Genomic DNA, 27504 nt, shown 5'->3' with positions numbered 1-27504 from the left:
GCCTACGTTTGAAAATATTTCTGTTCTGTGTCATGTATATCTATAGTGGAAATGAAGTTGGGTTCATGCTGCGTGCACGCTAAGTCACTTCAGACATGTTAGACGCTTTCCCATGGACTGTAGCCCACCAGGTTCCTCTGTCCACGGTCTTTTCCAGACAAGAATACTGGAGTAGGCTGCCATGCCCTCCTCAAAAATAAAGTTACAAACAAAAAAATAATCAAAGCTTCCAAGCTCATCTGTATTCAATCTCTCCTACTATAAACAGAATTTTATTTTTTATTCTATTTTATTGAAACAAGTAGAATCAAAGTAGAACTGATCAAGTACAAGAGATGGCCCCGGAAAACAGTAAACATATACAGTCAAGACTTCAGTTCCTCTAGGAACAAAGTAATTCTCTCTAAAAGACCAAAATAAGAAAGGAAAATCCTTAGAAATACAAATTTGTAATATAACATGCTAAAAAGAAAAAGGATTAATTGTATTATTTATTTGCATGTTAACTAGAATGGAAATAAAAGCCTCAAGAAGGTAAAGATCAGGACTGTAAATTGACCATTTAACTCCTTGTATTATTATGGTAATGAATCCAGCAGCTTTTTGGCTATTAAAGGTGCATAATGCGTTTCTTATTTTTAGTCATTAACCTAATTGACCTCATTTAAGCACACAGTTTCAACACTGAATCTTCCTAAGTCATTCCCTCCATCCCTTCCTCCCTCCCTTCCTCTCTCTCTCTCTTTTTCTTTTTTTCCTTACAAGGTTTCTCACAAATTCTCACACTGAATTTGTTTCGGCTCACAAGCAGGAGGTCTTCTATAACTTAAACTATCTACTGTTTTGAAAGTTGATGCCCGTGGATGTGTGAATAGTTACTTCTTGTATAAGCAAATTATGGTACAGTTACACAATAAAAGTACTAAAAAATTATTATTGATAGCATAAGATTTCATGGCTCAATGATTATGTATATTTATCCCTTACAACACACATACACATAACACTTAAAACCTGGTCTCTTATTTATCCATGTTGGCAGTTCAGTGTCACAGTACTAAAATGTTTTCTCAAAACACTCATTATTCTGAAATATTCTAATCTGTCTCTTGTGTTTTCATTTTCAGTAACAGTTGATTTTTACATAATTGTGTCAATATCACACACAGAAAATGAATGTTTAGTTATTTTCTTATTTTCTGTGCCTTTACATAGTTCTTTCTGTTAGTGGATATAACATATTCTTACTGAGAATTAAACAAAATATGACTCATACAATCTGTCCATCTAAAGACTGAATCAGAAAAATAAAATATTATTGTTTTAAGGGGATTTGTATAAAATAGTAAGATGAATTGGAATTTCCATTTAAAAAAGAGAGTGACTTTTTTCACTGCTCGGATGCAACACATGCTATTACCTGTTATTTGTAATTTGAAAGCACTTGTGGTACACAGTGAAAAGTCTGTATTTTCTTAAATTTCAAGTTTAAAGAAATTCTTTTCCATATATGACATTAAAATTTAAGATTAATATTTTATAAAGCAATGAATGCTGCTGTGACATATTTTATAGGCTGAGTCCTACTAAACTGTATTCCATAGTGTTACAGAATTATAACATTTAGCTCTAGGAACATAATTCCTTGTCCAATGTGTTCTCATTATGCTCCTTAACACTTAATGCTTAATGCTTATGTCTTATTTCTCATCAAACTTGCCTTTCCACAATAACACAGAATTTTTATTTCAAGTGTAGTCATAACTTCCCAAGAGCAGGAATACATACTTACTCTTGTCAGTTGCCACAGAAAACAATGACATCTCTTCCGCTCTGGGAATCCAAAAGCTGTTCCTCTATTCAGGCCAGTCTTTGCAATTACTCATAATAGGAACATTGTAAAATTGTACGGAACTTCTACATTTATGTCCCACAAACTCTAGACTCATCACCTTTTTACTTTTCCAATCCTTCTTTCTATTTTCCCCCACTTGCATCTACAGAATTTCCACATCATGCATACTGCACATGTGGACTTATGTAGAGTCAAGATCTGTTGTCTCTGGAAGTATTTACTGAGATCCTTTAATCACTATTCATAGGTGTTTAGGAAGACCAAACCCAACCTGACCAGTTTGCTCTAACTTTGATGCAAACTAGTATTAAATGTCCCTCTTCACCTTTCATTCTTCATTTCATCCCTGAGGAATGTTCTGCATCCCTAGAGGAATATTTGGTATTATCATCAGTTAGTTTTAATTAACTTCACATACTTGAATGATAGTATGTGAGATGCTAGAAAAAATAATTTAAATAGATCTTGCCTCTGCCTTCTAGCCATTAACAAATTAAACCATGACAGATGAGTTTTTATTTTTAATTGCCATAAAGTATATTTGTCATGTAAACCTTTATAAAAATTAGGCAATCTCAATTGTGTTCCTCCATGAAGATGAAGTTTGCTTAATAATGTACACTGAAATGTGATAAACAGCTAAGTATATACTTTCTGGGCATTTTTATGTAATAGTTCCATTTTGGACCCCCAGGAGAGTGAAAAGGACTTTGGAAGCTAACAACTGGCATCTCATAGCTCACCTGAAATAATCTCAACAGTCATAAACAATTCTCTAGAATCTAAACAATAATCAGATAAAGTAACTATGCTTGGGGGGTGAAAAAGGAAAGGCAAGTTTATTTCATGACCAGCTCTAAAAGAGGACAGAGACTAATATGTTTAGCAATTATAGAAATTAGCATGATTAACCACATGTCTTTATAATAGAAGGTCTAGTTATGCTTTAATACTTGTGCTTTGTAGGTAAAAATTATCAGCATACACATTACTGAATTGTCCCCAGTCCCAAAAGAATCTAATTCAGAACCCGCTTCAGAATATTTAAAGTGTCTGTTGCTCAGTCATGTCTGAATCTTTGCAATCCCCTGAACTGTAGCCCAACAAGCTCCTCTGACCATGGAATTCTCCAGGCAAGAATACTGGAGTGGGTTGCCATTTCCTTCTCAAGGTTATCTTCCTAACTCAGGGATCAAACCTAGATCTGTTGCATTGCAGGCGGATTCTTTACCATCTGAGTCACCAGGGACATCCTCAGAATATTTAGAACAAACCTAAATTCTCTAACAAATCTCTCCTAACTCTTTCTTATATACACCCAAAGATTAAAATAGTCTTCTGTATGATTTTTCTAGACTGTTGGTAGGTTTCTGGTGATCTCTGGCTGGTGATCTTTAACATTCTTTATGACAATTTTTATTATTTTTCTTTTACTATGTGTTGAAAATCGCAGCTAGCCTAATAATCACAAATATTTTTAAACAGTCTTACTTGGCTTTGTATAAAGGTGAAAATAAAGTTTAAATAGAAATACTGATGATTAGGGTATTCTTTATATACTGAATACATAACATTTCATATTATGAATGATTTATTGATTAAGTAAGAAGACATAGAAAAATGAAGGAACTATAGAATGAATGCTAATGTTTCCCCAAAGTTCCATACAGTCAGCAAAAATAAGACTGGGAGCTGACTGTGGCTCAGATCATGAACTCTTTATTGCAAAATTCAGACTTAAATAGAAGAAAGTAGGGAAAACCACTAGACGATTCAGGTATGACCTAAATAAAAGCCCTTATGATTATACCGTGGAAGTGACAAATGGATTCAAGGAATGAGATCTGATAGACAGAGTGCTGAAGAACTATGGATGGAGGTTCATGACATTGTACAGGAGGCAGTGATCAAGACCATCCCCAAGAAAAAGAAACACAAAAAGGCAAAATGGTTGTCTAACGAGGCCTTATAAACAGCTGAGAAAAGAAGCTAAAAGCAAAGGAGAAAAAGAAAGATATACCCATTTGAATGCAGAGTTCCAAAGAATAGCAAGGAGAGATAAGAAAGCCTTCCTCAGTGATCAATGCAAAGAAGTAGAGGGATACGACAGAATGGGAAAGACTAGGTAGAGATCTCTTCAAGAAAATTAAAACACCAAGGGAACATTTCATGCAAAGATGGGAACAATGAAGGACAGAAATGGTATGAACCGAACAGAAGCAGAAGACATTAAGAGGTCGCAAGAATACACAGAAGAACTGTACAAAAAAGATCTTCATGACCCAGATAACCACGATGGTGTAATCACTCACCTAGAGCCAGACATCCTGGAGTACGAAGTGGGCCTTAGGAAGCATCACTATAAACAAAACTAGTGGAGGTGATGGAATTCCAGTTGAGCTATTTTAAATCCTAAAAGATGATGCTGTGCAAGTGCTGCACTCAATATGGCAGCAAATTTAAAAAACTCAGGAGTGGCCACAGGACTGGAAAAGGTCACTTTTCATTCCAGTCCCAAAGAAAGGCAATGCCAAAGAACGTTCAAACAATCGCACAATTGTACCCATCTCACACACTAGCAAAAATGCTCAAAATTCTCCAAGCCAGGCTTCAACAGCACTTGAACCACGAACTTCCAGATGTTCAAGCTGGTTTTAGAAAAGGCAGAGGAACCTGAGATTAAATTGCCAACATCCATTGGATCATAGAAAAATCACAAGAATTCCAGAAATAAATATCTATTTCTGCTTTATTGACTGCGCCAAAGCCTTTGACTGTGTGGATCACAACAAACTAAGGAAAATTCCTAATGAAATGAAAATATCAGACCACCTGACCTGCCTCCTGAGAAATCTGTATGCAGGTCAAGAAGCAACAGTTAGAACTGGCCATGGCACAACAGACTGGTTCTAAATCAGTAAAGGAGTACATCAAGGCTGTATATTGTCACCCTGCTTATTTAACTTACATGCAGAGTACATCATGAGAAATGCCAGGCTGGATGAAGCACAAGATGGAATCAAGATTTCTGGGAGAAATATCAATAACCTCAGATATGCAGATGACAGCATGCTTATGGCAGAAAGCGAAGAACTAAAGAGCCTCTTGAAAGTGGAAGAGGAATGTGAAAATGTTGGCTTAAAACTCAACATTCAGAAAACTAAGATCATGGCATCCAGTCCCATCACTTCATGGCAAATAGATGGGGAAATAATGGAAACTAAATGAAAGAATTTAATTTTTGTGGTTCCAAAATCCCTGCAGATGGTGATTGCAGCCATGAAATTAAAAGACTCTTGCTCCTTGGAAGAAAAGCTATGACCAACCTAGACAGCATATTAAAAAGCAGAGGCTTCTTTACAAACAAAGTTTCATCTGGTCAAAGCTATGGTTTTTCCAGTAGTCGTGTATGGGTGTCAGAGTTGAACTATAAAGAAAGCTGAGCACTGAAGAATTGATGCTTTTGAACTATGGTGTTGGAGAAGACTCTTGAAAGTCCCTTGGACTGCAAGGAGATCCAACCAGTCCATCCTAAAGGAAATCAGTCCTGAATATTCATTAGAAGGATGGATACTGAAGCTGAAACTCCAATACTTTGGCCACCTGTTGGGAAGAACTGACTCATTTGAAAAGACCTTGATGCTGGGAAAGATTGAAGGGGGCATGAGAAGTGGACAACAGAGGATGAGATGGTTGGATGGCATCACCTACTCGATGGACATGAGTTTGAGTAAGCCCCGGGAGTTGGTGATGGACAGGGAAGTCTGGTGTGCTGTAGTCCATGAAGTCGCAAAGAGTTGGACACAACTGAGCAACTGAACTGAAATGAACTGAAAGTTTACATGTGGAAAACTAATCCCCAATGTGATGTTATTAAAAGGTAAGGACTTTGGATGCTCATGACTGGGATTAGCATCCTTACAAAAGAGATCCCAGAGATTCTTCTGCCATGTGCCTAATAGAAGATGGTCGACTACGAGATAAGGTCAGGGTCCTCATCAGACACTGAATGCCTGCTCCTTGATCTTCAATTTTTGGTCCTCAGAATTATGGGAAATAAATTTCTATTTCTTATAAAACACACAGACAATAGTATTTTTTTTTACAGCAGCCTGAACCAACTAGAAAAAAGACAATTGATATTTATCTAAGGCTTGCTGAATGCCATAAACTTCAGTTGTCTAGTTTGGTCCTCACGGAAATTCTCTAATTTATAATCAAAGCTCAAGCACTTTCAGTAATTGTCAGAAGGTCTCACTGAAAATAAATGTTGAAATTTGGAAATAATCTCAATTTGGGCTCTAAAATATGCTTTTCTTCAAATCCACTTCAATGAGAACAGGAGGAAAATTTATGAAACTAATACATTTGAAAGTAGTCTTAAATTTTTAATAAGTTAATAGCTATTTAAACAAGAATAAATAAAATAATATGAGCAATAATTAAAAATAATTATCTGATTGATATTTTCTCTGTTACAAATTTAAAAACATCTCATCCTCCTGATACTTCTCTGACCTTTTCTCATGATACTCTCTACTTTACTCTCTACTCGGGTCTCACTGATATCGTTGCTATTTCTAGAAACATAAAAACAACACACACGTTCCTATATCAGGACATTTGTACTCGCCCTTCTCTGTTAATTGTGTGCATATGTATTTATTTAAATAGTTAAACATACTAATTCAGTTAAAATATTTTTATTTAAATATATATATTTAAATATATATATGTATATATTATATATAAATAAATTTTATATATCATATAATATATTCATATAAATATTTAGAATATTATATTTAAATGACATGTTAATACCATATAATATTATGATATAGTATATAATGATATAATATGATGTGATATTATATGTGACAAATTATATATTTATAATTAAATGCAATATATATATGTTACATACTAATACAAACACACATTTGCTATCCTTGACTTCCATTCTAATTGCACTCATCACTTTCCTGCCTTTTTTTCCCTCACACTTAATACATATCTTTCTATATGTTGTATTTATTTTGCTTTTCTGTCACTTCTACCTAGAACAGATGCTATAGGTAACTGGAATTTGTTGCTGTTTGTGATAGTGGTGATTTTGACACTTGGAGACAATCTCAACATGTTTTGTTAAAGTTGTACTTATTTGATCACCTCTGTAACCCCAGTGCCCAAAGGAATACCTGTTTCATAGTAGGTACTTGATATATTCTTATTAAGTAAATAAACACAAACAAAACATGAGACATATTAGAAGACTAGTACCTAGACAACTTTTAAGATTTAATGTAATTTCATACCACACACACACGCAAAACTTAAACTCAAACTATAATTTATCACAGATAACAAACTCCATTAAAAAAAAAACTCTAATATTGGAAAAAATAAAGTAATAGGATTCAGAAACATAATTATTTGTGCTATACTTTTCAACTTTGTTATATATTTCAATTCATTCCTCTTCATTTTAATAAATATTTATAGATCACTTGCTATATCCCAAGGATATTGCTAACTACCAAAGTGTCATGATCGTAAGTTGATCATTTGCTAGTTGTGTGAACTAGGCCAAGTGATTCAATCACTATAATCTTCAGTGATCTTATTCATAAATTGAGTAAAGAGAGTGGTAACTTCATCAGGCTGTTACGCTGATGCCCTAACATAAGATAATAGGAGTCAAGGTAAGGCCAGCAAAGCATTTCAGTACTGCCCAAGCTCACCAGAGTCATCCAATTTATGTTCTTATCAATGTGAACAATAATTATGTTGATAAAGAAAACATAATAGATACATCCCTGTGTTCATAAAGACTTAGTATACTTTTAAAAATAGAAAAAAAATGTTAATTTTAAAAGAACAGATGTGAAGCCATATTTGCATATAATAATGTTATATTTAGAAAGTTCATCAAGGCTTTCTCAGATTTCCACCTCTCACTGACTGTCAAAATTCCTGATCTTCCTGGCCAACAATGGGAAGATAACTAGGAATGTTAACCTTTTGATATCTCCTTTCTTTTTCTACTTTGTCAAGAATGGGCAAGGACTCCTTTCCTTTGAGTGTGGTTAATACTATGGAGGTTAATTTTAAAATAATTTTAAATGTAGATGTGGAGATTTGCCACCACGATAGAGAGCTATGGAACAGCATTTACTTACAGTGTATTTCTAGCACCTGCATGGCCACCTGAGGGGTGGCATTGAGAGATTCATGGTCTACTCTGCAGATGACTGCCACGCCATCATCACTTCTGTCCACTCGGAAATCCAGTGTGCTGCTGACTGTGAACGTCTTGCGATTTGCATCCTCTTCCTTTAAATATTTTACATCTGAAAATAAAATATAAAATTTAAAATTCTGTGAAAGTCTCTATGAAATGTAACAGGTCTCATTTACTCAAGACACCACTGGAAGTGCTTTCTCCTTATCTTTATCCAATTATAAAAAGCAAATATTTGTTAGGTTGACATTTAACCCATTTCGAGTAAACAGAAATAAAACTACTTCAGATATATATTTTAAAAGTTAAATACAGAAATAAAAGGGCAAGTCATAGCCCCCTTTTTAATACTCCATTAGAAAAATCAAGCTGTTTTACAATATTAGTCTCTTTTCTTTAGATTTAGATATTACTAAAAGATAATCTTGATTTTCTGAACCACAAGCACAGTGAGAAGGGCCACCTGGGTATGCCTAAAAGGAAGTACAATGTATTTGAGTTATGATTTTTAACATGAACAATGTGAGGTCAACATAATTGCTAAAAAATAGCTAAGATGGGAAAGTTGTCATCTTTGGTAGAGAAGGAGGACAGTCATGTGAACATTTTGAATATTCAAATATCTATCTCTCTATATATATATTTGCAATGAAATTTCTGTTGAAATAAATGCTTTTCTCTTAGCTGAAGAATTTGTTTCAGCCTGATGAGAACACTTCCCTCAAGATGTGAATTGACATATCAGTATTTAAACTTATTGTGCACTGATTTCAGATTTAACATTAAATGGTGCACTTAGGGATTATTTGTTCTCTATGGAAAAGAGATTTAATAAGATTTTCATTTAATTTGAAATTTCTCAAATGTAAAGTAGCTGATAAGAAGAGGGTAATTTTAATGGATTAGAAATAAAAATGATAGTCTAAGGTTAAAATATCACTTTAACAAGATCTTAAATATAGTTGAGGGAGAAAACTGCTCTAATTTCTTAATGTTTCAACTTAAGTGGACAATGATATTTTTAGGAAACATGTTCTTTTGCATGAAATATTTGATTCTAGCATGTATTAAATATTTTAAAGCTATTTAAAAATATATCGATGATAAATTAACATAAATTCAGCTTTTCTATTGTTGTACTCTATGCAAAGATTTGACTTGGAAATGATATTGAATTTTATATATTTGATGGGAAGATATTTGCATGGTCCATTGTGTTTTACTTATTTCCAGAGAAGAATGTCTTTATCTTATTGATTTTAAAAATAAAGTAAAATTAGTAAAGGATACACTTAGTTGCTCAGTCATGTTCCACTCTTTGCAACCCCATGGACTGTAGTCTGCCAGGCTCCTCTGCCCGTGGGGATTCTCCACGTAAGAGTAACGGAGTGGGTTGCCATTCCCTCCTCCAGGGGATCTTCCCAACACAGGGATGGGACCTAGGTCTCCTGCATTGCAGGATTGCAGGCGGGTGATTTAATGTCTGAGCCACCAGGAAAGCCATGATAAAGGATAAGCCTAGATAAACATTCCATGTCTTGTTTGGAAAATATCTGTTTAGGATTTTGTTCAGAAATATCTAAGTTAGGATTTTTACCACCAAAAGCTCTATGAAATTTCGGCAGTTTTTGAGAAGAAGAAGAATTTCCAACATTTGGAAAGGAAAGAAGGAGCACAGTATCTTAACTCTATTTTTTAACTGTAAATTAATCACACAGGGTATAGGGCTTTCCATCAACATGTGTCTTATGAAATATCTCATTTTTGTTAACCAAAGTCATTTCTGAGATTTTTGCATTTGAAAATTAGATTCAACTTCAGTTAAAAAATATTAGAGTGAAAGATGAAACGATCTTCTTTTAGTCAAAATATGTCAAGATAATATAGATGTATTTATAGTTCTTTGGCATACTAAAAAAATGAGGCTCTCTTACTTTTCAGTGTCTCATAAATTTATACAAAATGTTGCCTCATTTTTATATTTTGTATCCTTGCCTATAAATCTATGCCCATGTTTTCTTGTTGAAAGCTCCAAGCAGTAGAAATTTAAGAAAATTTAGATCTCTTGACAAAATTCTTGCATAATTATGTTACACAATATGTAAGAAATTATTCCAAAATATTGCTTATATTCTTTAATTTTAATAACAGCTGCATTTTAAGAACCCACACATCTGCTTCCTTCAGCTATATTCTTCACAAAAATGTCATTTTATGTAATATTAATTGGACACATAAAATCTGATAGCAGTTGTGTATAACATAAAATATTAATGAGCATCATTCAAGCAGAATAAATAAAAGTATAATTTGTTGCTTTTAATATTAGTTCATGTGACATCTTATAGGGTTACTAGAAGGCATAAGATAAACAGGAAAAAGTATACCAAAGAGCCAGTTGTAATATCTTTGCCCATATTTCTGCTGACATCCTCCTCACCAAACAGGAAATAGCACTTAAAATTTATTTTCATTTTGCTTTCTAGCTTTATAAAGTAACTGATGTATTACATAGTTACAGAATTAATAGAAATTTCTTTATATGGCACAGTTAATCTGATGATTCCATATATATTCTTGTTTCATGTTCTGTATTGTTTTAGAGAGTTTCTATTTTTTTCTTCTTTGGCAAGTAAGTCACAGCATTACTTCATCGCTTTGTGATCTAAAACAGTGTTTCTCAAAAATGCAATGTGCATCTGAATCATATTTGAATCTTGTTAAAATGCAAATTCTGATTCAATAGCGGTGAGGTAGAGCCTGAAAGTCTGTTGCTGGCCTACAGAATTATTTTCAAGAGCAAGGGTATAATGTATACATCATCACTGTAGGGGATAAGACCAAAGGTGAGTGAATACTGGAATTAACTTTACTCACTTCTCTCCCTCTCTCTCTTTTTATTGCCACTCTTTGTAAGCTTAACATTCCTTCACTATTTCAACATATATTTCTCCTTTATTTACATTTTTGAAAATAGCCATGTCATGTATTATATAATGTGTTGGTTCAATGGCCAGTGAAGCAAAGGGCAAACATTAAACACAGGAATTTGTAGGATTACTTTCCATTATAATCCTTGAAGTCACCCTTCTATCTTTTTCCAAAGGAGATTATGGACATGTGAGCACTTGCTCTCAAGTAATCAGAAATGTGATTGCTTTTGGTTGGTGGTGGTTGTGTATCTGAGTAGGATCCCATGGGGAGGCCGGGGAGGTGGGGTGGCAGGTCTTCCTTTGTATCCTCTGCTTTAGCTCCTTTCTGAAGTACCCAGATAACAGTATTTGATGCAAATTTTCTGAATTCTTTTGCAGATGTAAACTCCTACCCACCTCAACCAAATGGAAGACGTCAACTATTTGACGACCCAGAGCACATCAGTCAGTTCAGTTCAGTGGCTCAGTTGTGTCCGACTCTTTGCAACCATGGACTGCAGCACACCAGGCTTCCCTGTCCATCACCAACTCCCAGAGCTTGCTCAAACTCATGTCCGTCAAGTCAGTGATGCCATCCAACCGTCTCATTCTCTGTTATCCCCTTTTCCTCCTGCCTTCAAACTTTCCTAGAATCAAGGTCTTTTCTAATGAGTCAGCCCTTCACATCAGATGGCCAAAGTATTGGAGCTTCAGCTTCAGTGTCAGTCCTTCCAATGAATATTCAGGATTGATTTCCTTTAGAGATTGACTGGTTAAATCTCCTTGCAGTTCAAGGGACTCTCAAGAGTCTTCTCCAACATCACAGTTCAAGAGTACATAAGGACTGATATTTGCTGAATCCTGGGGGAGCCTGAGGCTTTTTAGATCAGAGCCACCTCATCTCCTTGCATGACCATGCAATAAAAATGTCTCTGCTCCAAACTCTGACATTTTAGTTTGTTTGGCCTCACTGTGTATCACTGTTGAGCATAGGAACTTAACAGTTGTAAATTGTCTCATTATACTACTGTGTTTATACTGCATGCTTTAGAAATCTTCTATAAAGAACTGTTTTTAAATATCTGCCTGAAAATTCCTCAAGTATGCTTCCCAAAAAAGTTATTTTCATGAAACTTTCATGGTGAAGTCTAAAATAAAGATTCTCTCTCAATATTTATAGTATGTATCTGTATAAGAGAGCTGGATCATAAAGAAGGCTGAGTGCCAAAGAATTGATGCTTTTGAATTGTGGTGCTGGAGAAGACTCTTAAGAGTCCTTTGGACTGTAAGGGGATCAAACCTGTCAATCCTAAAGAAAATCAACCCTGAATATTTGAAACTTGAAACTAACACAACATTGTAAATCAGCTATATTTAAATACAAATTTAAAAATTAAATAAATAAAAAATCTGAGTCAAGTTATCTAGGGAATGAAACGAAAGGTTATCTGGACATTTTTACATTCGAATCTCTTAAAAAAGTCAGATCTCAGGAGATAACTCTAGATCCATTTTTTTTCCCAGATTTATAATATTAGGTTGCATGCATGCTAAGTCACTTCAGTTGTGTCTGACTCTTTGTGACCCTATGGACCTTGACCCGCCAGGCTCCTCTGTCTCTGAGATTCTCCAGCAAAGAATATTGGAGTGGGTTGCTATGCTCTCCTCCAGGAGATCTTCCTGACCCAGAGATCAAACCCATGTTTCCTGCATGGACAGGTGGGTTCTTTACCACTAGCACAACCTGGGAAGCCCTAATTAGGTTACCTGCCTCTGCATCTGGAGCTTCTGGCCACCTTTATACTAGACTTTTAGAAGGAATATCCTTCTAAGGTGAAGTTTCTTCAGATGTTACTTTGCCTCCACAATGGTTCCAATCACCCTGAGTTTTGTAATCTGAACTTCTGTGATGTATTTCTTTTCTGCTCTTTAGTGACTTTGCTTCCCTTTAAACAGATCCAGAACAAATATAATCCCAGTTTTATAAAAGGAAATCTTGTCCTGAATCCTAGGTTAGCCCTTTCTTTCAGACCTGCACCTGAGGAGGACCAGTTTCCTTTTAAACGATTGCAAAGCCAATAAGCAACACTTGGAACAAGGTTGGGATTTCAATATAGTTCTGCCTTGTTGCCAATACTACCTTCTCATAACTGGGATAAAGCTCTTGGAATTTTGTAGTATATTTTGTGACTTCTCCACAACTATTTGGGCTTTACATTTTTTGGTCATGAGCAAAGTTGCAAGATCTTAGTGTATACCCCAAATTTCTATGCTTGTGTAGAATACGAACTCTGTTATTATTTTCAGAGTCTGTGTTTGTACATGTTTTTCCAAGAATAAAATACCAGTTTCAATAAGAGATTTCAATAAATTTATTCTGAATCCATACATTGTTATTAATGGTGCTTTAAATGACACCATTTTTAGTAAGCTGAAAGGTGGTCTTCTTGCCATACAGGAGAGACAATGTGGGCATTAAAAAATAAGATAATTTGTTTTTATTGTCAAAAACTTGGAGTGACCGTATTGGACAAATGGATATGTTATACAATTCTTGTTTAAAAGAAACTGTATAGATCAAAATTTATAAAAGTTAATGCATCATTTTTAGAAGGCAATCAAGCTCTCTTCATTTAAAAAAAAATGACATAATGTAACTATGTCTAGTTAACTCAGTCAATAACACAGATGTATATTTTAGAACTAATTTGTCTTGAAGGGATTGTTGGTACTTTTTCTTTTCTTATGGCTTAAGTGTACAACAGAATTTTTTTTTTTTTTTACAAACCATCTTTTATTATTTTTTTTTTAACTATTCAAGTTAAGCATTTGGTTTTATATCTACTTCAAACTTTCTCCAGACCAAAAATACTGAGGCCATGTCTTATATGGTAAAACTTTAAAGTCTGGCAACCACTTTCATTTGTTCACTGGAGACCTCAAAACAAATTCTTGAAGCAAATTTCAGTAATGCCTATGAGTATTCCTTCATACTGGAGAAAGCAATGGCAACCCACTACAGTATTCTTGCCTGGAGAATCTCATGGACAGAGGAGCATGGCAGGCTACAGTCTGTGGGGTCGCAAGAGTCGGACACAAGTTAGCAACTAAACTACTACTACTAAAATTCACATCGGAGAAGGGAATGGCGACCCACTCCAGTATTCTTGCCTGGAGAATTCCATGGACAGAGGAGCCTGGCGGGCTGCAGTCCATCGGGGTCACAGAGAGTCAGACACAACTGAGTGACTATCTCATACACACACACACACACACACACACACACACATTCCTTCATCCAACCCCGATTAGAATGCAGTAGAGTTTTATAAATCCCTTTTGCAATAGTCTACTTTTAGAAGGTGCCACACATAATCCTGGTTTGTAAGGCTGTGGCTCTATCATTCACTAGCAATGCAAAATATTTGTTTCACTTGACAAGGAATTTTATTGAAGCTCAGTTTTTGTTAATAGATTTCAGAAGCTCAGATGAGCAAAATAATATTTACAGGGGATTGATGAAGGGAGCATAATTCATTTATCTAAACATTCTAAAATCACTTTAACTTTATTCAGATGAGTCAAATGTTACAGTCTTTATCAAATTCCTCTTAAGTATTACCCCACAGGTATATATTCAGAGGTGCTATAAAGATCCACTCTATGATATTTGTTTTATATACCTTGGTGGTGGTTTAGTTGCTAAGTCATGTCCAACTCTTGCAATCCCATGGACTGTAGCCTTCCAGGCTCCTCTGTCCATGGGATTTTCCAGGCAAGAATACTGGAGTGGGTTGTCATTTCCTTCTCCAGGGGATCTTCTGGACCCAGGAATGAAATGCAGCTTTCCTGAATTGGAGGTGGATTCCTCCACTGCAGGGAGATTCTTTACAGACTGAACTTATTGTCAAATTATTTCAATACATAGACTTTTGTCTAAAACATGAACTCAGAGAGAAATGCTCTTGAGTCTTGGAACCATGAAATGTCAGGTCTCTGGTACAAATGGTTTCTGAACATAGTATTTAACTCATCATGTCTTTCTTTTTTGTACCATCTAAAGTGTACTAACAAAAGTTTGGCAAATGTGAAAATGTGAACAGTTTTATAAGAAGATTGCTTATTGATTTCATTTTAGGTTTCATCTTATTTTTCTACAATAATTTAGCGGTTGTATCATATTCATGTATCGATTCATTCATATTAACTTTTATGTTATCAGTGTTTTTTGTATTTATGCAAATCCTTCTATAACATGAGGTATGAGTCACTCTCCCTCAAAAAAATTGGATGTTGTTCAGTCATTGCTTGACGGCTCAGAAAATTTAAATATTTGAATAGAAAATTTCTACTAAGGTTACTTTAGAACATCACTAAGAGGAATACTGCTCAGTTTAGAAGAATTATTATGAAAGAAGAGTTATCTTTTTAAATTTTTATTTAATTTTTATTTTTAAAGTTTTTTTGATGTGTAACATTATTTTAAAGTCTTTGTTGAATCTGTTACTTTATAGCTTCTGGCTTGTTTTATTTTTTATTTCTTTTGCTTTTCTGGCTGTGAGGCATGTGGGATCTTAGCTCCCTACCAGGGGTCGAATCTGTATCCCCTGCACTGGTAGGTAAAATCCTAACCACTGAATCTCCAGGGAAATCCCCAGAGTCATCTCCCTTGAAGATTATTGAGGTATATAGTCTTAGATCACTTTCCCCCAAGTGATTGCTTATTTCTATATTTAATTCTATATTTACATTTATTTAATTCCCTATTTAGTGGTGTGCACCTTACAAAAATACCAAGAACTGGTTTGCTAAGTTCAGGAAAGGATTCAGTAGAGAAGAGAGTCACCTCCTTTAAAGTTATTAAGGTGAAGACTGAGAGTAATTTAACCTAAATGACTCACTTATTCTCCATATAAAAACCTTGCGCTCATATCATGTGTTAAACAACATGCTAGATTTTGCATGTGAAAGCTTAAAGAAAGAAATCCCAGTCTGTTGAGAGAGACAGATATGTAGCTATGGTATTTAAATATTTTAAAGAACTTTTAGTGTGTTCAAAATACCAAAGAGAAAAACAGTTTAAAGATTCATAATAATCAGATACACTCCCTGATCTTCACCCTATCAGATACCTCTTTTGAAAAAAGTATGGTAGACCGACTATTTTAGAAAAAATGGCTACTTAGGAAATTAGTTCTTAACAGTGACACCCCAAGAGACAGATTAGCTGGTTCTCAAGAAAATCTTAATTTTATTAGTACATTCTTTGAATATCCAGTAGCAATATGAACATTACTTATTATTTCTGTACCACTAATGTAATGAACTGAAAACCAGAGTTTGCCAGTTTCAGCATAGTTTCCCTCTTTCTGACTTACCCACCTTGTTCATGAGCTTTGATGTATTAATATACCCAGCATAACTTGTGGAACTTATCTTGGGCACTTTAGGCTTAGTTTATACCCTATCAAGTGTTCACAAATAAAACCTCAGAAGAAGGTAGGGTATGGGGAAATAGAAACATTTTTATATTTAATCCCAGAGCATAATTTTTTATTAGAGACTCCTTAATATTTTATATTTAACAGAATTATAGTAATTAAATCTAAAAGTTATATTAACATGTGAAAATAAATCTATAACCCTCTATAGTGTCTGTACTTGATGAATTTGAATTTATAATGTTTGTCATAATCAGATTTTTGCTTTTTAATAGTAAATCCCTCTCCAATGTAATTTCTTTTGTAGATATTCCTTACCTAGAAATTTCCATACTCTGTAGCATAATTAAATTAGGTGTGATTAAACCTAAAGAGGCATCTGACCCCCAGTTAGAGGTAATTAAACCTGAAGAGGTACCTGACTCCCAGGTGCATAATATCCAGGGTAGAAAGTTTGAAACTTTACTCCCAAACAGAACTAATGTAGTTAACTAGCTGTTTCAGAATCTCTCTCATATATCTCAATGTGATTTAAAACCCTGAAAAGTTCAAAGAAATTGAAGTAAAAACACACGCTTGAGCACACACATATACACACACAGGCACACATATACCACAGGGAATTATTTCAGGGAAGCCATGATTTAGCCTATCTAATGAGAGAATATAATTAATGATGTACAGAAAATGTGAGCAAAATAGAGGAAGAAGCAGAGAGCAGGGTGTTCCTACAGACGAAAGAAACTAAGTCACTATGAAGCCAGTCAATCAGCGAACTATTTATATCCAGGGAATAACCTTTATGGTAATAAACAGGCTCCCTTGTGTTCCTTTAACTTGACAGTGGCCAGGAAAAACCTTAAAATTACCTCTTTTCACTTGAGAGTACGTTGAGTGAATCTCAGTGCCATTAACCAAAAGTTTAGACATGAAAAGTCAACTATCACTTGTAACCTCTTCTAAGAAAAGATTTTATATTTTGTGCACTATATCCTTAGGCTGACTCAAAAATATAATACCATCTGACTGAAAAATGTTATAAAAATGATTACCCAATTCTAAGCTTGATGCCTTAAGGTAGGCACTATAATTGCATAGATTAAAATGTCCTTCCTTCTACTGAAGATTGAAAGATTTATTTTGTTTTCTATTAAAAAAGTGTTTTAATGCAGGCCCAAAAGATGATAAAAGATGGCAGAAAAATTTTTAAAAGCCCATGCACTAAAGTAAACTCTATAAGAAAAATTTTAAAAATCTATCCACTGAAATAAAACAAGTAGCAGGCAAGTGTGACTCCTTTGAAACACTTATGTAATTTTCTAGCTATCAAAAATTCAGTTTATGAAATCTTGTAGCATTAAGAAAATGTAAGAAAAATAAACATGCCCCTTATCAACCTATTTTGAAAATGAGTCATTTGCATCAGTAAAACATCTGTAATGTGACATCACCCTTCTGAATACAAGTTTCTCTCCACTGTTCACTACCACTGATTATTTTTCACAGCTTATCTTGTTTATTGAAAAACATGCTATTTTTAAATTCTAACTACACACTGGAATTTTCATTAGGTTCAATAAAATTCATATATTCATAAATAAAGTACTATTTTTCATTTACTCTTCCTTTATTCTGTTGTTATTGTTCAGTCACTAAGTTGGGTCTGACTCTTTTCAACCGCATGGACAGCAGGATGCTAGGCTCCTCTGTCCTCCACTATCTCCCAGAGTTTGCTCGATTCATGTCCATTGGGTCGGTGATGTTATCCAGCCATCTCATTCTCTGTCCCTCCCCCCTTCTCCTTTTGACTTCAACCTTTCCCAGCATCAGAATCTTTTCCAATGTATTGGCTCTTCACATCAGGTGGCCAAACTATTGGAGCTTCAGCTTAAGCATCGGTCCTTCCAATGAATATTCAGGGTTGACTTCCTTTAGGATTGCCTGGTTTGACCTCCTTGCTGTCCAACAGATTCCCAAGAGTCTTCTCTAGCACCACAATTCAAAAGCATCAATTCTTTGGCCCTCAGCCTTCTTCTGGTCCAACTCTCATGTCCATAAATGACTCTAGAAAAACCATAGCTTTGACTATATGAGCCTTTGTCAGCAAAGTAATGTCTCTCCTTTTTAATATGCTGTTGAGATTTGTCATAGTTTTCCTTTCAAGGAGCAAGGGTCTTTTAATTTCATGGCTGCAGTAACCAACTGCAGTGATTTTGGAGCTCAAGAAAATAAAATCTTTCACTTCTTCTACTTTTTCCCCTTCTATTTGCCATGAAGAGATGTGACTGCATGCCATAATCTTAGTTTTTTGTATGTTGAGTTTCAAGCCAGCTTTTCATTCTCCTCTTTCACCCTCATCAAGAGGCTCTTTAGTTCCTCTTTAATTTCTTCCATTAGAGTGATACTATCTGCATATCTGAGTTTGTTGCTGTTTCTCTCAGCAATCTTGATTTTTACTTGTGATTCATCCAGTCTGGCATTTCACATAATGAACTCTGCATATAAATTAAATAAGCAGGATGGCAATGTACAACCTTGCTGAACTCCTTTCAGCTGTTCAATGTGCAGTTCTGTTGCTTCTTGACCTGCACACAGGTTTCTCAGGAGACAGATAAGGTGGTCTGGTATTACTATCTCTTTGAGAATTTTCCAGTTGGTTGTGATCCACACAGTCAAAGCCATTAGCCTAGTCAATGAAGTGGAAGTAGATATTTTTCTGGAATTTCCTTTCTTTCTCCATGATCCATTGAATGTTAGCAATTAAATATCTGGTTCCTCTGCCTTATCTAAATCTACCTTATACATCTGGAAGTTCTCAGCTCACGTATTGTTGAAACCTAGCTTCAAGGATTTTGACCATTACCATACTAGCTTGTGAAATGAGTGCAACTGTATGGTAGTTTGAGTATTCTTTGGGGTTGAAATGAAAACTGACCTTTTCCAGTCTTGTGGCCATTTTTGAGTTTTCCAAGTTTGCTGACATATTAAGTGCAGCACTTTAACTGTATCATCTTTTAGGATTTTAAATAGCTCAGCTGGAATTCTGTCCCCTTCACTAGAGTTGTTGGTATTAATGCTTCCTAAGGCCCATTTGACTCACACTCGAGGATGTCCATTATTCTTTGTTGTTGTTGTTTGGTCGCTCAGTTGTGTCCAACTCTTTGTGAACCCATGGACTGCAGCATGCCAAGCTTCACTGTCCTTCATATCCCCTGGAATTTGCTCAGACTGATGTCCATTGAGTCAATGATGCCATCCAATCATCTCATCCACTGTTGCCCCCTTGTCCCCTTGCCCTCAATCTTTCCCAGCATCAGAATCTTTTCCAATGAAATAGCTGTTTGCATTAGGTGGCCAAAGTATTGGAACTTAAACTTCAGCATCAGTCCTTCCAATGAATATACAGGATTGATTTTCTTTAGGATTGACTGGTTTGATTTCCTTGCTGTCCAAGGGACTCTCAAGAGCTTCTCCAGCGCCACAGTTTGAAAGCATTGATTCTTCAGTGCTCAGCCTTCTTTATGGTCCAACTATCACATCTATGCATGACTATTCTTTGACTATATTGGCCTTTGCCAGCAAAATGATGTCTGTGTTTTTGTATGCTGTCTGATCAAAGAATTAAATAATCATTTTTAGATAGATTTGATTCATAAATTTCATAAAATATCTTCCTGGGCCCCAAGAAGATCATTTGCTAAAGCTGATGGTAATGAGACCATCTCTCCTTATATGGCACAGAAATCATAAAAAACTGCATTTTCATGAAAAATCTAAAGCTCTTTAATGGGAGAGGCATCTTTCTTAGCACATGAAGAAATCATAAAGTGTCTTTTGAAAAGAACCTGAGGAGATTGTGAGCAGTGATTAAGTCTCTCCATTGGCAGATGTGAGCTAGAAAGCTAGTAGATCTGAATATTTATGTTATTATAGTATCTCAACATTGCTTGTTGGCTGATAATTCATGGATGAGTGAGGGTTGCACTTTCTTTAACACAAGTTAAAAATAGTGAATAAAAGCATTAATAAGCAATAAAACATTTTTTTGTTATTGATATAATTCTCTTTCTTAACAATAAGTGAAATCCAGTTAAAGATATCATTATATACATGCTGGAACTTCTTTTTCCATTCCCAGAACCACATATACTAGCACTGAATTTCTGTTGCTATTTTACTTAAAATAACTTCTGACATTAAAACTAGCAGAACTATTAATCTAAAATATTTCGCCAAAGTGAGTATGAATATATTTTACACTTAATCATGTTCATCTTCTTAAATTTATTATATTGTATAATCTTAAAACAAATAAGCAATCAAACAAAATTAAAACACCATTTAAATAAAAGTATTATATTTCTACATTTAAAAAATGTAGGTAAAATAACTTTCGCTTTCAACCTAGCAGAGTAACAAGGCTGGATTTACCTCTTATCTGGAAAAAGCAAGTTTCCAAGATATTGAACATCATAATAATGGACTGTTACACCAGAGAGATGGAAAACAAATGAAATGAACCTTAAAATTTGTCTCTGCTTAATGCCTTGAGAGATTTTCTAAGCAATGAAGTATGGAGGGAAAATCATGTATAACCTGGCAGCCTCCCTGAGTATTACTGATAGAGCTGGGTGTCTAAGAAGCCCAGAGGGCTAAAGTTTACAGGGTTGTGTGCTCACTCACTCAGTCATGTCTGACTTCTTGTGACCCCATGGGCTATAGCTTACCAGGCTCCTTTGTCCATGGGATTTTCCAGGCAAGATTGCCAGAGTGGGTTGTCATTCCTTGGGAAGCCTTTAAGCGTTTACAGGACAGAATATCAACAAGGAAAGAGCTACATGAAGAGATGGCTCCAGACTTCTGCAGTATCCCTAATTATTGATTAGTGTATCTGTGTGAGGAAAGCATTTGAAGCTAGGACAAGAACTATCAGAAAAAATTAGAGGAAATGGTATATGATGGTATAGGACAGAGAAATAGTGCCTGTTCTAACTAACATGATTAAAAAAAAAAAAAAAAAGCTCATAATTCGTACCTGGAGCACTCAGAAGATTTTGGAAGAACTGATGCTGAAGCTCCAATACTTTGGCCACCTGATGTGAAGAGCCAACTCATTGGAAAAGACTCTGATGCTGGGAAAGATTGAGGGCATGAGGATAAAGGGGTGACAGAGGATAAAATGGTTGGATGGCATCATCAACTCAATGGATGTGAGTTTGCGCAAACTCCGGGAAATAGTGAAGGACAGGGTATCTTGGTGTGCTGCAGTGCATGGGGTCACAAAGAGTTAGACACAACTTAGCAATTGAACTACAACAATGGGATTTAAGTAATTATTACAATAAATGCTGCCCTGTCCCTCCTAAGAAATTTAAAGGATCCTCTGAAAGGGCTTCCTTGGTGGTTCAGACAGTAAAGAATCCACCTGCAATGCAGGAGACCTGGGTTCAATCCCTGGGTCAGGAAGATCCCTTGGAGAGGGGAATGGGTACCCACTCTAGTATTCTTGCTTGGAGAATTCCATGGACAGAGGAGCCTAGCAGACTATAGTCCATGGGGTTACAAAGAGCTGGATATGACTGAGCAAGTAACACATTCACTTCTGAAAGCATTAAATTCTTTCTAAGTTACTTAACCAGAACAAAACTTAAGAATTCTTATAGAATTAAAAGAATATTCAGCACCAGAAATGTGAACATTTTAATGTCCCTAATCCAGTCAAAAACAAGTCTGCCTTCAAAGAAGCAGGAAAATGCTATTTATAATGAGATCAGTCAGTCTCTTGAAACTGACCTAGAAACAATATAGCTGAGAGAAGTAAAAGACAAGGGCAATGAAAATATAAAATCTCTCAAATTACATACAAAACCTAAGAATGTAAAATTTATGGAAATAATTCTTCTGATCTTGGATTAGGCAAAAACATCTTACATATAATACCAAAGCATGATTCATAAAAGTAAAAAAAAAAATAATAATAATAATACAACTTAGAATTTGGATTTCATGAAGTAGTACAACCACTTTGAAAAATAGTTTGGGAATGCCTTTAAAAATTAAACATGTGTCTACTATATGACTCAGCCATTCTACTCCTAGACTTTTACCCAAGAGAAGTAAAAGTAGAGCTATATACAAATACTTGTATCTAAATGTTCATAGCAGCTTTATTGCAACGGCCCCAAACTGTAAACAACCTAAATGTCTATACCAGATAAATGGATAAACAAATTGTAGTACAGATGCTTACAATAGAATACATATCAGTAACACACAAAAGCTTTTTTATATGCAATATGGATGAATCCCAGAATATTTATCCTGAGAGAAATAAATCAAAGAAGAGTGTATGACTTGATTTATATAAAATTCTAAAGAACATAATATATAACTGCATAAAGTAGAATAGTGGTTTCCTGGAAGTGAGACAGGGTTGTGGGCGGGGGGGTGGTGGTGGACAAAAAAGATCAGCAGGAAGGAATTATTAATGTATGTGAACAAACTTTTGTAGATGAGGAATATGTCCACTATCTTGATCATGGTGAAAATATACTAAAATATACACTTAAAATATGGGTAGATTGCTTTTTGTCTACCTCAACAGTTGCTTTTAAAAAATAAGAAACTTTAAAAATGAAAAGTTTCTCAAAGATTGTTGGTTATCATTTGCTTTCATTAGCTATTCACACTCAGATGAAACAATTGTTTTATCTTTTTCCATAAAGATGCCTTATGTTTCTCATTGTATCTTGAGAGAATCTTGAGCTAATATAATCAACAGCGTTTAGAAAACCCCCAGTTGTATGTACACACACATGCCTCACTTACAGGTATTACCAATGCTATTTCTTTTTCTGATTTAATATGGGGTCCAGAATGATCCAGATTTAAATGGTAAGGACACTTTCAAAGTGGTAAATTTAAACAAACAAACAAAAAACTCAAAAATTCATTTATCTGTGGAAACAGTGGCAGACTTTATTTTCTTGGGCTCCAAAATCACTGCAGTTGGTGACTGCAGCCATGCAATTAAAAGATGCTTGCTCCTCGGATGAAAAGCTATGGCCAACCTAGACAGCATATTAAAAAGCAGAGATATTACTGTGCTGACAAAGGTCCATCTAGTCAAAGCTATGGTTTTTCCAGCAGGCACATATGGATGTGAGAGTTGGACTATAAAGAAAGCTGAGAACCAAAGAATTGATGTTTTTGAATTGTGGTGGTGGAGAAGACTCTTGAGAGTCCCATGGACTGCAGGGAGATCAAACCAATCAATCCTAAAGGAAATCAACCTTAAATGTTCTTTCGAAGGACTGATGCTGAAGCTGAAGTTCCAATACTTTGGCCACATGATGCAAAGAGCTGACTCATTGGGCAAGACCCTGATGCTGGGAAAGATTGAAGGCAGGAGGAGAAGGGGACAACAGAGGATAGGATGGTTGGATGGCATCACAGACTTGATTGACATGAGTCTGTGCAAGCTCTGGGAGATGGTGATGGACGGGGACCTGGCCTGGCATGCTGCAGTCCATGGGGTCGCAAAGAGCTGGACACAACTGAGCAACTGAACTGAACTGAACTGATGGTGTACACTGTAAGTTTAAATGGCAAACTTTTAATTAATCCATATCCTACATGATACAGGAGCTTTAAACTCAGGGCACACAGATATTTCCCTTTTATTCTCTTTTGTGTTTAGCTCCAGGGAATTCACAATCTCTGTATAATATGTTAATATTTCACTCATTTAAATTAAGGCTTTGTGCAACTGACATTAAATGAAGCATTAGGCCAAAACTAGTTTTACAATACCAGAGAGAGTATTTAAATTAAATATATAGCCTACCATTTCTCAAAGTAGAGTCCACAGAGTTCAAAGCAAGAAACACAAATTTTAAAAATCATCCAGCCAGAGAATACTGCTAAGATATTGGCTAATGGAACTTTTACAGTTATTCTCAGAAATGTTGAAGCACTAAAGTACATTTAGTTTTAGAGAATCTCCTTCTAAGAATAGATCCATAAAGAACACAGAACATCAAATCATTTTCTAAACTTAGTGGATTAGGTCTCCTCTCTTTCTTTCTTTAACTATTGATTAATATTTGGCTAGCTGGTTTCTAATCTTATGCATTCTTCAACTATAGTGAGCCTAAGGATCAATAGAAGTGAAGTGAAATGAAGTGAAAGTCACTCAGTCATGCCTGACTCCTTGTGACCTCATTGATAGTCCATGGAATTCTCCAGGCCAGAACTGGAGTGGATAGCCTTTCTCTTCTCCAGGGGATCTTCCCAACCCAGGGATTGAACCCAGGTCTCCCCCATTGCAGGCAGATTCTTTACCAGCCAAGCCAGAGGTACTTCATAAATATTAGCACTTCTGGGCTTGACAACAGGAATTCTGATTTTAAAGGTTTTCATTGAGACCAGGAATCTGCATTTTTCTAACTGTACCTGAGGTGATTCTAATTTAAGCTGTTTTAAGGCTACTTTTTGAGAAACACAGCTTTCAGAAATTCACTCTCATGTTTCCAAATGCTGAAAAATTATTTACTTAGTAGCTTATGGTACAATTACACTATATGTAGCCAACTTGAAAATGATCTGTGGCATTATTTTTGATTAACATTTAAAGTGTACATCAAAATCCCTGTTCACACAGGGAAACACAGCTGAAATCAGCTTACACTTGATGGTCCAACATTTGAAACAAGTGTTGTTTAATAAGTAAAATAACACTTGCAGAATGCAGGCAATACTATTAGGAACTGACAAGCTTCAGTGACTCCCCACAAAGTTAGACTTTGATGGATATGCATAGCAAACATAGCAAGATTCTCAGGGTCAGAATGACCTGAGTGGGTTTTTATTGGGAATGTGATGCAGAGACAAAGGGTGATTATTTAAAAAGGCTAAAACTAAAAATGTCCTTTATTAGGAGATGGTAGACCTTTGTATTGTAAAAATTCCCTTCTTACCCACTGGAAAAAAAAATAAATAAAGGAAAAAAAAATAATAAATCACCTAACTCCAAAAGCCTACTAATCTTAACTTTTAGATTTTATATAGTTATTTCAACCTCAAATTATAAACATATCATCATTTATTTCTGAAGTAATTTCTGCTAGTGCCTTATTTCCACATATTCACTAACAAAGTCACTCAGGCACCCACATTTTGTTGTCTCTGATTCTTGCTTTTGCTCCATCTCCCAGATTCATTCACCAAGTTCACCTGAAATTTGTCTTCTCTCTTAAATCCATCCATTTAAAAAATTCCATCTCATCCATTATTCTAGGGCCATATTAGTTCATTCTTCAAATGTCCCTTAAATATTCTTCTAGGCTTCAGCTTTCTTCCCAGACTCAAGTACTGGGTCTTAGAATCAGAATATTCAAGCTCAGTCTTTGTCAGATATACGACTATGAGAAATCATTCTGCCTTTCTAGATATCAGCTTCCTGTTATTGATGCATAATAAATCATGACGAGTTTACTGTCATAAAACAGTATTATTATCTCACAATATCTATGGATGATGAGTCCAGATAATACTTAACGTGATTCTCTTCTCAGTGTCACCAGGTTGAAATCATGGTTCTGGCTGAGGCTGTGATTCCCATCTAAGTTTCAAATCCTCTACAAACTTACTGATTGTTGGCAAATTTACTTCTTTGATGCTGTATGTCCAAGGTCTCCATTTTCTCACTATCTGTCATTCAGGAACAACTTTCAGCTCCCAGAGGTCACCACAGTTCTTTGTCACATGGCCCCTACAGTCAGTTCACACATAACTCTTTGTGGTCTTCTAGGCCGGGTGTTCTTGCCTGGAGAATCCCAGGGATGGCGGAGCCTGGTGGGCTGCAGTCTATGGGGTCGCACAGTCAGACACAACTGAAGCAACTTAGCAGCAGCAGCAGCAGGCCGGGAGGAGAATGTCTGATTCTTCCTTCTTTTATAAAGGCCTTAACTCATTATGTTGGGCTTCCCTTGATAATCTCCCTTTGATGAACTCAAAAAGGGCCCATAACTGTATCTGTAAAATCCCTTTTGCCATGTAAGGTGACATGATCAAGGCAGTGATATCACATGTCTTCACAAGTTCTTTCTACACTCCAAGGGAAAAGATGATACAAAAATGTGGGTCACTGAGGGTCTCATAGAATTCTGCCTAACATATTCATGTAAAAGCTAGTTGGCTGGAAAAGAAAATCTTAAGATTTTATGATCACAACTGCTCAAATTACAACTTACTAAACTTATACATGAAATGGAAAGTTTATATAAGTTCTCAGGATGCTGACAGATTTAGGAAAGCAATACACATTTTTTTTTCCCTATACTAAATGGCAAATATTCAGATTTCAAAGCTGCACAGAAGATTAAAAGCTACAGTGAAACTCCCTGCAGTTTTGAATATGGAGTTGCCCAGAGGCACCAAAGGATTTCTGAGTCAGACTTATGGGGGGAAAACAGTTAGAGGAAAATTATGCTTGTTCATTCCACTGTTCAAAGCATATGGCAAAAAATGTCTCATCACTGCCTACAGAATAAACTTCAAACTCCTTAATCTGAAATAAAATATCCATGATTTAATTGTTCCATATCTTCCCATTTATCTCTCATGTCTGTATCACACAGAAAGCTTCAGTTCCTTCAAACAATCAGATTCTTTTTACTCTCTATAAAGACACCGTTCCTTCCTTTAGAATGCTCTACCACCTACTTTTACCCACAAACCATATGGTGAATTCCATTCATCCCTTAAGATCCACTTATTTATTTAACAGACATTTACTGAGTACCAATATTCATCAATGAACACTTGTCTTTACCTCTACCACAAAGTAGGGCTTGTTTCTGCTTCTTGTTTTGTACAAAAAACTAGCCAGTTCATAATTCTATTACTATACTTGTTAGATTTTATGTTTACATGTCCATCTCCCCAAAATGAATACCTTAAAGGAGTAATTCTGTTTTGGTTATATTTCTAGGACTAGTTCAGGGATTGTTACAGCTCATCAATCATGGTTTGCTCAAGGTAGTAATAATA

At 35.4% G+C, this 27504-nt stretch overlaps 1 protein-coding gene across 5 annotated transcripts in view; it reads right to left on the bottom strand.

Annotated features, from left to right (window-relative positions):
* CADM2 (cell adhesion molecule 2) overlaps positions 1–27504 on the bottom strand; it is a 1197963-nt gene that overhangs the window by 147321 nt on the left and 1023138 nt on the right. For all 5 annotated transcript variants that reach the window (XM_043448930.1, XM_043448928.1, XM_043448929.1 and 2 more), the window contains one exon: positions 8038–8208. In XM_043448930.1, coding sequence (XP_043304865.1) covers positions 8038–8208 — 171 coding nt within the window. The remainder of the gene's footprint in view (positions 1–8037; positions 8209–27504) is intronic.

This window comes from Cervus canadensis, chromosome 27 (assembly GCF_019320065.1).
Source record: "Cervus canadensis isolate Bull #8, Minnesota chromosome 27, ASM1932006v1, whole genome shotgun sequence".
Classification (NCBI taxonomy): Eukaryota; Metazoa; Chordata; class Mammalia; order Artiodactyla; family Cervidae; genus Cervus; species Cervus canadensis.
Note: the sequence above shows the minus strand (reverse complement) of the source record. Positions and strands in the feature narration are given on the sequence as shown.